We start from the raw sequence: 13,094 nt of genomic DNA, 5'->3' as shown, positions 1-13,094 counted from the left end.
CAAAATGAGATTCAAGCCCATGTGAGATGGGCTTAGTGTGAATGTAGAAGTTTACCACAGCAGGGCACAATAGCCAGATAAGTTGTATGTCTCAAGACCATCAGATTAAAAATGCATTCAACAAAAGAAATGATGAATTGTTCACTGATATTAGATCATAAATCATGTACGTCCATCACAGATCAAAGAGATTATCTACAAAGATACTCCTACAGTTACCTCAGTACAGTTATTAAGTGTAGGATATTCCTGTTAGGGAGTGGGGGGTTGCAGAACGTGGCTCACAAAGTAACACTATGTTCATACCGGTAAATTAAACAGGGACAGAATATGGGCTCAGGCATTGTCCTGCAATCATCTGTAATGTTTAAATATTAGCAAGCTCTAACAGCAACTAACATCCTCTCAGACAATGCTGAAGCATGCTCTGGGGATAGGACAGGCCAGCGAGTGTTCCCAATAGCCCTTGTGCACTGTGTTTTGCAGGGGAAAGACGTCAGTTACATGACATGAGCTGTGCTGAGCCATTTATTCTCAGGGCCAGAGATCAAGGCCCAGTCCATTTTGTTTAATAACACAGCTGTGACCATGAAAACCTGCCATCTTTAAAGTCTGTCCCTTTTAAAAAACAACATCATTCACTCTTCTTCCTCATGCTGACAAGCCCGCATAGGGAAACATCAGTCAACTGATGGGAAAGTGGGTTTTCCTCCAACAGTTGCATTCTGTTTTAGAGTTGTCCCATGGCATGTGTTTAAAACAGTGCTGCTGTTATAAACCTGTCGCTGGTAGCAAGTGCTTGAATCTGCAGAGTACTCGCTATCACAGTCCTTGTTCATCTGTTCATAGCCCTTCTGTACTGACACAGAGGGCTAAACATTTTTTCATGCCACATCCAGGCTGAGGTGGACAGGCTTCTAATAGGGCAGGCTGCAGAGAGGAATCTCCATGCCAGGAGCAGGGCATACCCTGGGTGTGGTCAACAGGTGAGATATGTCCCCTCTGGGGAACACGTTCCACCGTGGGACAAAATCACACTGCACAGGCAGACAAGTTTGTGACAACCCAACAATGCCAGCCTCATCAGCATGTGTTACCTTTCTTCTGCTTACAGCAAGAATGTGGATTACTTCACAGCCCTGGCATCAGTGGCATCTTACTTCCAGGAACACGATCAACCCAGCATTTTTGAGAGATACACAACTTGTAAGTCAGATGTTGCCTGCCATCTTCTATACAGAAGATTTTTTTAACTGAACGAACCAAAACATTCAGTATCTTCGGTGGTGGGCAAAAGTAAAATCACTCTCATCTACTTTCATGACCACTGAAAGAAATCCAGAATAGGACCAGAGCTGTTCATGACTGAGTCATGGTCAAGGTCATGATCTTACTGGAGGAACTTTCTTCCAAAAAACACTCTACAGAATAGTGTAAATATGCTCACTTTCAAGGAAGGAGAGACAAAGATAGTAATAACAGCGGAGGGCAGGGCACATTAACTAAAGATGCCAACAACAGGCATTTTTATTCTAATGCCAAATGCTATTAACACAAGCTTACAGATGTCTCCATTCAATAGTAAATCAAAGACATGTTAACTAAGGACATGTACACAAGCTAGGATTATAAGTACGCTGAGAGGATTAACTTCCGTCCTACCCATTTGGACCACCAATATTGAAAACCACTGAGTCTGACCTTAGGCCATGAAGCTCTAATGAAAGCTAAAGTCTGAAGCAAGACTTAAGTTTCTCACCCATCCCTTCCTACAGTTTTGATGTCTTCTCTTCATGCAAAAGCAGTTTCCTAGCCAATTGCCTGTTCAAGACTTTCCGCCCTTTTGCACTCAACCCTCTGCCTTTGCTAAAAAGTAATGAGACAGTCTGCTTCGCTCAACAAGGAACTGTTTCTCCCAAAGAAGCACAAAGTAGACAGCCTTAACAGAGATATGAGGTGTAGGTAGGAAAAAACTGTTTATGTGCCTCAAACTGAGTACAGTGACCTTCAAGGTCAACTCGTAATACCAATCCAGACAGTCAATACCATTTCTTAAAGATGAACAGGAGTAGCTCTAATGTCTCACCTTAAAGTATGCAGCTTCACAGGTGGAATTTCCACCAATATGTGAGTCACACTCCTCACGCACGTTGGCAAATTCAATCCCATCTGAACAGTACTGCTTCTCCAACTGGCTGTGGCAGCACTGTGCCTGAGTCATGCTGACAAAAGAATGGAAGCAATGGGAGAAAAATGTCATATATAGGTAAAGAACAGATAATGCAAGTTTTGACAACTAGCACTTGTACTAGTCTCATGGAAAGAGGTTCCTGTGGGCACACATTTTAGTTACAAAGTAAAAATATTCTCTAGGAGAAGGCAGAATGTCTAGGTGACATGTTTAATACATTTAAGGTCATATGTTTAATACAGTTTAACTGCCTGTCTACCTTGCAGTCTATCCTAACAATTTTTTAAAGCAAATCGGCAACTTCAACCACATTTGCCACAGGGCTCAAAGTCTCCAGAACTTGCATTCTTGCATGTTTTGTGACAGCTGGTTGCTGAACAGAGGATGGCGAGAACCAAATCAGTGCTCAGACTGATGGAAGGACGAAGACAGGCCCTGGACATTGTGAGAGTCTGCAGTCCTATGGCCAGTCAACCCTGGCACCTGCTGCCCCTTGCTCAAACAAACAGGTATGGCATGTTGAAGGAAGATCATAGTGCTGCTCTGTGGGACAACTGGAGATATGGGGAGACATGAAGATACCGAGGAAAGTCATAGTGAGAAATGAACGCAAGCAAGAAGCGAAGAAAGAGAAAAGAGAGAAAGAGTATCACAGGGCAAGAAGATGTGGAGAGGAGACAGGATATAAATCTACAGGAAATTCAGCCTTGTTACTTCCACTGCTCATAAAATCACTCTGTCTCAGTTTCAGTGAATAAATTGAAAACTCTTCCTGTGGAAAATCATTTGTGTGAGGAAGCTTTAAACTCCTCCACTCCTGTTGCTACCGCCACTTGCATGCAAAGCCCATTCAAGGACATATCTCCTGTCTCTCCACTCTGTTTTTACGTGCAACTCTGCCTTGTTGGGTAGCACTGTGGGTGGAGCTTGCAGTTTAAAGTTCTTCCACCACTACCTCCTCTAACAGGCAGTGGGAAACAGAAAAAAGTTAAAGAAGAGTAACAAACCTGAGTACACATACAAAGATATAAACATACTCATGTGTTTTGTGATAACCCAATTTCACTAAGAATAATGTTACTTGAGTTGCTAGGGGGAAAGGAAACTACCCCAAAGGTAATCCAAGCTGATCAATTCTATTTATAGCACAACAGGGGCACCTAAAAGCCATGCCCTGATATGTTAGAGCTCCATAAGAAACACACAGAAAAACCCTACAAATGCAGTGTTATACCCATCGGCATCAGAAACCTTATACATCTTACAGACCAACAACACCAAATGCATTCTCTTTGCTGTTAAGAGTTGGGTTTTTTTTTTCCTCAACTCCAGTTATTTGAACTGATAAGTAAATCTTTTCAAGGATTACCTAGAAATACATCAAATTATGTAAAGATATTTAGCAAACTAATACCCTTTACTCTTAAAAATCCTTTATTTACACTGTTGGAAATTTTGGAAGTATAAGGAAGAGGGGTGGGTTAGTTGCACCACTGAACTACAAGCTTCTCCTCCTGTCATCTGAGATAAGTGGATTCCCATGCATCACCTCTGGAGCATCTTCCCTGCTCTCGATGACCGTAGGAAGAGCTTTCAGCTCCCAGGCAGCATGAGGGATTCCCTCAGCTCTAAGGCCAGGCCACCCAGTCCTGCCTATTAAAACAGCGGACACGTGGGTCTTGGGCTCAAATTCTGCATCTCTCTGCATACTGGTGAGATGAGCTTGTCAAGCTACATTCCTGAAGATTCCTGATTCTTATTTACTGGATTTTGTAATGGTCTGACTCAGTTCTCACTTGGACAACAACAGCTGTGAGATTTCAATGTATATGAACAAAAACCAGGGTAAGTTCATGAACAAATTATTCAAAAATAGACTAAAGTCATAGCAAGAAGTTAAGCCTAGGACAGTAACTTTATTTGGCAGAATGTTTGAAGTTTTTGATATTTGATTTAGTTCCAGTTTGGAAGAATATGTAGCTTTTTTGTTGCTGAAACTCCCTCTGAAGCAGAACTTCCATTCCCTGCCCAGCTCTGGGGTGGTCTGACTGTCAGGACTTTAGAAGCCTGTAAAACTTGAACTTCAAGCCCAAGAGTGTGGGAGCTGAGACTTCCCAGCTCCTTTAGCGCTCCAAGTCATGTTGGGGAGCTAGATATGTTAGCCACAGACAAACAAACAAACAAACAGCAGCAGTCTTTCAGTAGATCTGTTTGATTTCCAGGGTGGCTTTTTTTTTTTTGAAATACAAGTAATCTCTTTGAAATCTCTAACAAATTGGCAATTTCGACCAAAACAAAAAAGTTTCTTAAAATGTTTCCCACAGCTGTATTCGTAAGTCATGTGGCCCACCCCAACTGTAATGAGGAATTAAACATCAATTGAATACTAGATTAAAATACCATTTGTTCATTCTCTGAACAACAATAAAATCACACTTCATTGCCCAAATCCTACAGTGAAGTTGCACTGGTAGCAAATACTGCTTGAGACTGTAAACACTTGTGTGGCTGTAACAGGGGTAGAAATCCTTGAAAGATAGCAGAGAAAAACGCTAGAAAAATCTACACAGTACTGGCCTGCCGGCTGCAACTTAGCCTGCCCAGCTGACCATCTTCCCCTTTGCACACCAGCCCACGTGCTGATGGTCACTAGAGCATACCACCCCAAGCTCGTCAGACTCCAGGACTTTTGAGACGAAGAGTATCTCTCCCTGACTTTGCTAAGTTATGTGTATCCCCCTGGCTTAGACCCTAATATAACACATACCCACTTTCCACTTCACAGCAGAGTAAAGGAGACATCTCTAATGGCTAATAGGACATCTAGATTTGTCTCTTCACGTAAAACTTTGCAACTCTTGCTGTCTAGCATTCCTATTAACTTCATGTCTATGGACAGCTTACAATATTGGTCTCTCAAAAAAGAGAAAGTAGAGGAGTACTTCCCTGTTGTTTTTTTTGTTTGTTTGTTTTTACTTACTCCTAATAATTAAAAAAGCCAAAGGCTACTTCTTCCTTATCTGCCACATTCTGATTTTCAGTTAAAACAGTGCAACAGAACTTTATTGAAACATATAGGTATTTACAATATGGCTGAAATCTTAAAACACTAAATACAGAATCTCTAGGAGCATGAGGCCTCATAACTGACATTCACTCAGGATATTTCAGGTAAAAACATGCATTTTCTGGTTCCTCTGAAAGATGAGTTTTATTCGTGGCTCACCAGTGAACAGAAATCACCCAGACATCTTAAAAAGTCCTTATTCTTTGTTGCAGATGATGATCTAAAATTAAAGTTATTTCATTACTAGGTAATTTGATTATCTATCAAGTTAAGAAATCATGTTTTATATTCTTCTACCTTCTATTAAAATTGAACCAATGTTAAAGATTTTCATGGAATAAATTTCCAGCTGAAAAGCTACATGTCCATTTACCTCCACAATCCTCTCACATTTGTTATTCTCCTTCCCAGAGGATGCACTCCTAAACCAGCACAGATTTCATAATCACCTATTTTTCCTTTCATTTCTTTCCATAAAAGCATTAAAATTTAACTTTGCTCTGAAAACAATGTCTTTGTTGTCAGCCTAATTTCATTACCCTCTGCCTCTCTCCTACTTAATAGCCTGTCTTCAAACTATGTCGGTGCTATTCATGTGCACAGTGGAAGGCTTTTGGCAAAAAATGTTAAAATTAAAAAGGGAATGATTCCACTCCAGAATTATTCTGCAAAAACAAGCTGGGTCTTCCACCCTTAGTCCTTTCAGTCTGCAGTTTAACACGCAACAGAAATGAACTTAGAAAAATTAAGAGTAACAGCAAGATCTGGTATTATGAATGACACAGTATGACAAATTAAAATAACAGAGTGCCTCAACAATGAAAATACATATATTAGAACACGCTTTAAAAATTAGCAAAGGACTCAAGTAAAAATAATTGATTCAACAAACCTCAAAATTAATCAGCTGCAATCCATAAACAACTTTGTAGTTTATTTAATAAAAGTTTTTTCTTGAAGGCAAAGGGTAAAACTATATTGATATCATGTATTATGTAGAGAAATAATACCGAGAACGTTGTGGCAGAGAAAGGACTGAGTTTGACATTATTCACAAAGTGAAATAAGCAAGTTATCCTAAATAAGTGTCAATAAAACCACGACAACATAGCAGACTGTTCTTCTATCCCTCTGACTGTGAAGCCAAAAATCTTAGTGACTGTGAGGCACACTTAGCAGGCTACAGAGAAGAGATAATAATTAATAAAGACAACTCCTCAAAAAATAAATAGCTTTTTCAGACATAAAACTGTCACAACTTTGCTGTCCAAAATCTCAGGCTCTTCCAGACTTACAATGGCACAAATCAATAAACATCTATCAGCAGTTAAGCATCTGGTGCCTATCACTCTAAACACTCTTGTCTTATTATTTCCTTGTGTTCCCATCTGAATCTGTATCAAAGTGCTGCCACTTGTCTCTGCTTGGGAACACAGAGATCACCTTTTCGTTCTGTTTTTGCACAGCACCTAGCAGAGTGTTTTGTAGCTTCTTCTTTTATGCATTTTTGCAACACTAATAATACATAATGTTATTCCCAATGTAACTCCAAAAAGACTTTACACAGTGCTAAAGGCATGCAATTCTTATATGGAGATATGCTGTTTCTGGCCCAAGAATTAAGTTCACTTGCTAAGAGCTCTGGGCAGGGGAAACTCTTAATTTTGAAAGAAAGAAGATTTATTGGGCAGGTTGAGTTCCAAAAATAAATGGCAGCTGTTTCCAGCTGCTGTGAGTTTAACCACATCACAAGAAAATGGATGAATGGGCAAAAAGCTGCTGTTATGACAGCCAAAGATATCATTCATTAAAACTCTACACTCATATCTACTGAGTCATGAAGACACAGAGAAAAATACTGTAATTTTCCAGAGTGATAATACAATGAGGTATACTCATCTGTGGGACAAGCAACCACAATTAGAGATCGCAGACACGACTGAACATTGAGCCAGGAGCCTTCTTTCAACTTAAAATGCAACTCAGTAACAGTAGCCAGATGGATCTTACGAATTCATGTGAACTTCAGACAGAGGGCTGGCTCACCTGTGGTGCAGGACAAGAAAGTGAGCACATCTGCAGTTTGAACTGTACCGTGTTCAGCAAGTGATGCTCACACAGACAGCAAGTCCTTCAAGAACCACAAGACACTTTGGGGGAAGAAGGATCCTAAAAAGATGTTGAAACCCAGAACTATCAGCTTGTGCCTAGGATGCACAGCAGATATGAGGATGTCAGTGCTTGCATGGAAACCCTTCTTGATTACTATGAACGTGCTTTAAATAGCTGGGAAGAGGTCAAGTGGGTACACTTCTAACTCAATAAGGCAGCTTGTTCCTCACATGAACAAAAGAAAGGGTGATTAGAAAAGCAAAACTCTAGCAGTGGGCTTGCTCTGAGGGAATGATGGAATCTGAGATGCTGTTATGTTATTGCTATTCTAAGCAGAGGATTCAAAACCAGCATGTAAATTCTTGTAATGCGTGTTGGGGAACATACATCCAAACTGTTCTGTGTTGCATGGTCTTTGCAATGCACCCATGCAAAATCATTTTTACTTCAGCAGCCTCATCAAATCTGCTTACTTCACAATGTATTTTTCCCTTGCATTCAACTGCTAACCTTGCAAACCCAAGCTGAAATATGCAGGGCAAACAGAGCTTCCTCTGGCATGAAGCAATATGGGTTTGTACACCCAAGAGGCCATGTTTTTTTAGAGCAAAGTCAGATGATCTACACTGTCCAAACTGTTCGTGCTAGAAAGTCAAAAGGTCCCAGCTGGGGTTTAAGTGACCACATAAATGACAGTATCTGTCCCCCAGCAGCTCCCGTTGCATGTAGGTGCCTAAAGAAGAAGCAAGTTCTTTTGAAAATCTGGAACCAATATGGCATCCTGTGCCATATTCACACCTGCCTAGATCTCAGCAAGTGCAATGAACCTGGTTTTGGTTTTGCTTGCATGTCTGTGCAGTAGGAATAAATGTACAAAGTCAGTGTCATTACCCTCATGGGCTTGCAAAGGGTATCATGCTCTCTCACTGTTCATTCTGGCTCCAGTTACACCAGCAATTAGATGTAGAATTTAGCCCTTACTTTTGTATCTGAAATGACATCATAAAGTGATTTTTCTGTACCTCTCACAGATATGCCAGTTTGCAGTCGTAACTGGAGTAAAATGATATTGCCATTAAGTAGTCAAAGGTGCCAATTGTACTTACTCATTTTCATAGTGAAGCCAAGCTTCAGTGGGGGCTATGTTTGTTTATCATACCATTGTGAATAAATGCAACTGAACTGAATTTATGCACTTCTTTTTTTTGTCAGTAAGTACTTACTCCTCACACAGAATATGTGCATTCACCCGTTTCTGGTTTACCATTACATCACTATACTTTTTAAAATTACATATCAGTTATGCACAAAAGCTAGATGAAGTATTAGTAAGCTTTTTTCAGTTCCTATGAAGTCCTAAAGGCTCTCTAAAATGGCAATCTTTAAAAGAATAAAATACATTTACAGCAGAATTGCCACTCACATTAATCAAATGATCATTAAATCATCAAGATTCTCGCTCCCAGATTGTTCAATAAACTTGGTTTCCTGTTTTTCCTGCCTCTGTTTTGTCTGTGACTCTTCAAGTATTTCCTAAATTGGGATTTAAGTCCTATCTGTCAATTCTTCTGCGTAAGAGACTGCTTTCTATGCCAATATAAATGCAAAAGTCAGAAAACATGGACAGACTTGCCTGCAAGACACATTCTTTCCGTAATAAAGATCAATCCAACACTTCTACAATTAGCAAGGTTAAATCACTTTGCAATCCAGTTGAAAAGATAGAGGGGAGCAATGTAATGTGTTTTAAATACAAAGTCCTCTGTGAAACTGCCCCTCAAACTACCAATCACAAATTGTTAGCTCCACAAACTAAATGTAACAAGTGTATTTAACAGCAAAAATAACACAAACTATCGTTGACATAAAAAATAGGAATGCCCCAACCATGTAAGACATTCAGTATAACCAAAATATTACTCTGCAAATAATTTTAACATTTAACTTAATTATTTCATTTGCTAGATTACGTAACAGAAATCAGTATCCTATTAAATGTCAGTAGAATGAAGAAATCTATTTATTAATTAAAGGCTACTATTTTCTGTGGTTAAATACATTTGACAGAAGTCGGACACTCTATGTAACCAGGAATCTCCTTGATTTAAGCTTTAAGTTCCCCCACCCACCAATTCAACTGAGAACGACAAGACAATTACCTGTGTGGCACCACACAGGAGAAACAGTTTTAAAAGGCTGTCTTACATACATACATATGTACATATGCAATCTATAGATTATTCACGCACAGGATCTGTTGTGTTTCTTGATAAACTTTTGCCCAAGAATTTGGACCATCATTGGGCTAGATTCACAGTCAGTATAAACTGAAGAAGCTTTGCTGACATTAGGGGAGCCATGCTGAGATGTATTGACTGTAGGCAGAGTCGAAGCCCTGTGAGTAGAGTACAGTGGAAAAACTTCTGAGACAGTATATGCCAAACAGATTAGAGCTGGGTGACTCTACACTAGACCAACAGCAAAAAATTTAAAGGACGTAATGGAAGAAAAGTAGGCACTGAGTCGGTACTCCCCAAGGCTAGATGTGGACTTGAAAAACTTGGACTTAAGAGCTGGGTGCTTCATCTTCTAAATCAGCTTTCATACCTGTCATTCCCATGTTTTTACATGAAAATATAAACTATAGTTTAGTATATGATACATAACTATATACCTGCATTCTCTGGCCTCAGATATGAATGGTAGAGAAGTACATATTCTGTTTTTATTTGCCCATTCAATACCCTTGTCACAGCATTCTTCCATTGAAAGACCTGCAGAAATGAGGGAAGAAAAACACAACAATACATTTAATACAGCCTTAGTAAATGGTATTGCATCTGCCAGTCAAAAACAAAACAAAACAAAACAGAAGAGGGTCAGTTCATCTTCCCCTCCCTAATCTACACACAGAATAGTGCACCCATCCAAAAGGCAGCCATGGCCAAATGAAGCATCCGTTAGCACCCTGCAATCAGCCCAAGTGCTGGAGGTATTCCTTCCTCGGTGAAGCAAACTGCAGTTTCCCTTAACCTTCCACATAAAGACACAGCCTAGGAACTGATACTCCAGCAGAAAACAGTTCAGATAGAGTCCTAAAAGGATCTGTTGGATTGGACTCCTTTATTATCAAAAGCGGCAGTAGCAATAAGCAACCTTTTAAAATCCTGAAGAATACAGGATAAATCAAATAACTGTCTGATATGAAAGACAGATAAATATCATTACATGTTAATTTGCAGAACTATTTTTTCCTGAGGTTACTATCCAATTAATCTGTTTTACTCAAAAGTATGTCTGTAAATGCAAAAGTATTGTACAGAGAGATAGAAAGGTATATGGTATTTTGATCACTTAACATATGAAAGAAAAATTAATACAGATACCAACCCTGAAACTAAAGAGAAAATCATACTGAAGATAGTAATTTGTGCAGAGTATGGTTTTTGCAAAGGCTCTAATTTAATAAAACTAAGTACTGTTAATGAACTGACAAGCACTACAGGTTTGTTTCATACGCCAAGTGCAAAAGTTCACTGCACAGCAGGTGTATCAGAACTTGGAATAAAACATGAGCCACATTTTCCTATTAATTATCTTGTAGTCCGGACATTGAACAGCTCCTTGTATAACAAATACGCAATCTGTGTAAAAAAAAAAAATCTGATTATCAAGAGGGACACCTTTCTAATGCTTTCTTTGTTTAACAAGCTTTTTGACTGATGGCCCTGACATGCTGCACCCACCAGTGCTGAGGGAGCTGGCCAATGTCATTGCCAGGCTACTCACCATTATCTTTGAGAGGTCATGCAAATGACAGAAGTTCCTGAAGAATGGAAGAGAACAAATGCCCCCCTGTCTTTAAGAAGGACAAGAGAGAAGATCTGGGAAACTACAGGCTGGTCAACCTCTTCTCACTGTCTGGGAAGGTGTGGTGAAAATCCTCCTGGAAACAATGTCCAAATACATGAAGGACAAGAAGGTGATCAGGAGAAGTCAGATTGGATTTATGAGGGGGATGTCATGCTTAACCAACCTCTTAGCATTCTACAATGAGGTGGGTAGCTTGGTGGATGAGGGGAGAGTAGTGGATGTTGTTTACCTTGACATCAGTAAGGCTTTTGACGCTGTCTCCCATAATATCCTTATAGACAAGCTGACGGTGTAGAGGTTAGGTAAGTGGACAGTGAGGGGGACTGAAAACTGGCTGAATGACCAGGCCCAGAGGGGTGTGATCAGTGGCACAAAGTCCAGTTGGAGGCAAATCACTAGTGGTGTACCTCAGGGGTCAATACTGGTTCCAACACTGTTCAGCATCTTCATTAATGACCTGGACACTGGGAAAGAGTGCATCCTCAACAAGTTCACAGATGATACAAAACTGGGAGTGGCTGATGCACCAGATGGTTGCGCTGCCATCCAGAGGGATCTCAACATTCTGCAGAAATGGGCAGTGAGGAACCTCACTGTTCAGCAAAGGGAAGTGCAAAGTCCTGCACCTGAGGAGGAATAAGCCCTACGTACCAGTACACACTGGGGTCTTACCAGCCAGAAAACAGCTCTGCAGAGAAGGACCGGAGCATCCTGGTGGACACCAAGTTGATCATGAGCCAGCAAAGCCCCTTCGCAGCAAAGAAGGCCAACACCATCTTGGGCTGCATTACACAAGAGCACTGGCAGCAGGCTGAGGGAGGTGATCCTTCCCCTTTGCTCAGGACCGATAAAGCCACACCTGGAGTGCTATGTCCAGCCCTGGGATCCCCAGTTCAAGAAAGATATGGACTTACTGGAGAGAGTCCAGTGCAGGGCTACCAAGATGATTTATGCACTGGAGTATGTTTCAGATGAGGAGAGACTGAGAGAGCTGGGACTGCTTAGCCTGAAGAAAAGAAGGATCAGGGGGGATCTGATTGATGTTTATAAATAACTGATGGGAGAGGAAGAAAAAGAGGGAGACAGACCTCTCCCAATAGTTTCCACTGACAGGACAAGAGGCAATTGGCACAAATTATACCATAGGAAGTTCCATCTGAACAGAAAAGAACAATTCTTTACTGTGAGAGTGTTCAAACATTGGATGATCTCAAGAGGTCCCTTCCAACCTAAACGATTCTGTGACTGAAATGAAAAATAAGTAAGATCCTTTCATCTGTAGGTCGCTGTGCTGCACAGAGGAAGGCAGATCTCATTACTTCGTTTTGATGGAGAAGCTGAAGTACAGAAGGACGAAATGACTTGCCCAAATTACACAGCAAGCTGGTGGCAGAACAGGGAGTGCACACCAGATCATTCCCACACCATCTCTCTCCACTGGATCATAAAATGCCTCACATCATTGTCTCATTCTTAGTTGTGCTCCAAGCACATCTAAAGGGAGCAAAATTCAATAAGCAGCAGCATTATATTCAAGACTATCCATCTTCACAAATTACTTCCTGCAGAGTCTAGTAAGGACAAACATCTGTCTCCTCTGGCTCTCTCTATACCAGTTACAAAGCCGTTGTTCCCCAGGTGCTCCTGATGTATGGGGATTACAGCCTCCTTCCATCTGTCCATGTATCCACCCCCTAACCTGTTGCAGTTATCAAAATAAGTGGAAATATTATTTAACCTGTTCATGATCACACTTACTTTGACACACATCAGACAGAATTTACATGAGTACCTCAAATGGAAGATCCTCATATGTGGGAAAGTAAAAAGCAGCTGAAAGCAAGTAGAGAA

General features: G+C 40.5%; 1 protein-coding gene across 1 annotated transcript in view; it reads right to left on the bottom strand.

Moving 5' to 3' along the window:
• Positions 1-13,094, bottom strand: part of FBLN1 (fibulin 1) — an 82,368-nt gene that overhangs the window by 57,104 nt on the left and 12,170 nt on the right. The window contains 2 exon segments of the mRNA XM_075707576.1: positions 2,087-2,222; positions 10,045-10,144. Coding sequence (XP_075563691.1) covers positions 2,087-2,222; positions 10,045-10,144 — 236 coding nt within the window.

This window comes from Pelecanus crispus, chromosome 1, assembly GCF_030463565.1.
Source record: "Pelecanus crispus isolate bPelCri1 chromosome 1, bPelCri1.pri, whole genome shotgun sequence".
Taxonomy (NCBI): Eukaryota; Metazoa; Chordata; class Aves; order Pelecaniformes; family Pelecanidae; genus Pelecanus; species Pelecanus crispus.
The sequence above is the reverse complement of the archived record's forward strand: the minus strand, read 5'-3'. Positions and strand labels throughout refer to the sequence as shown.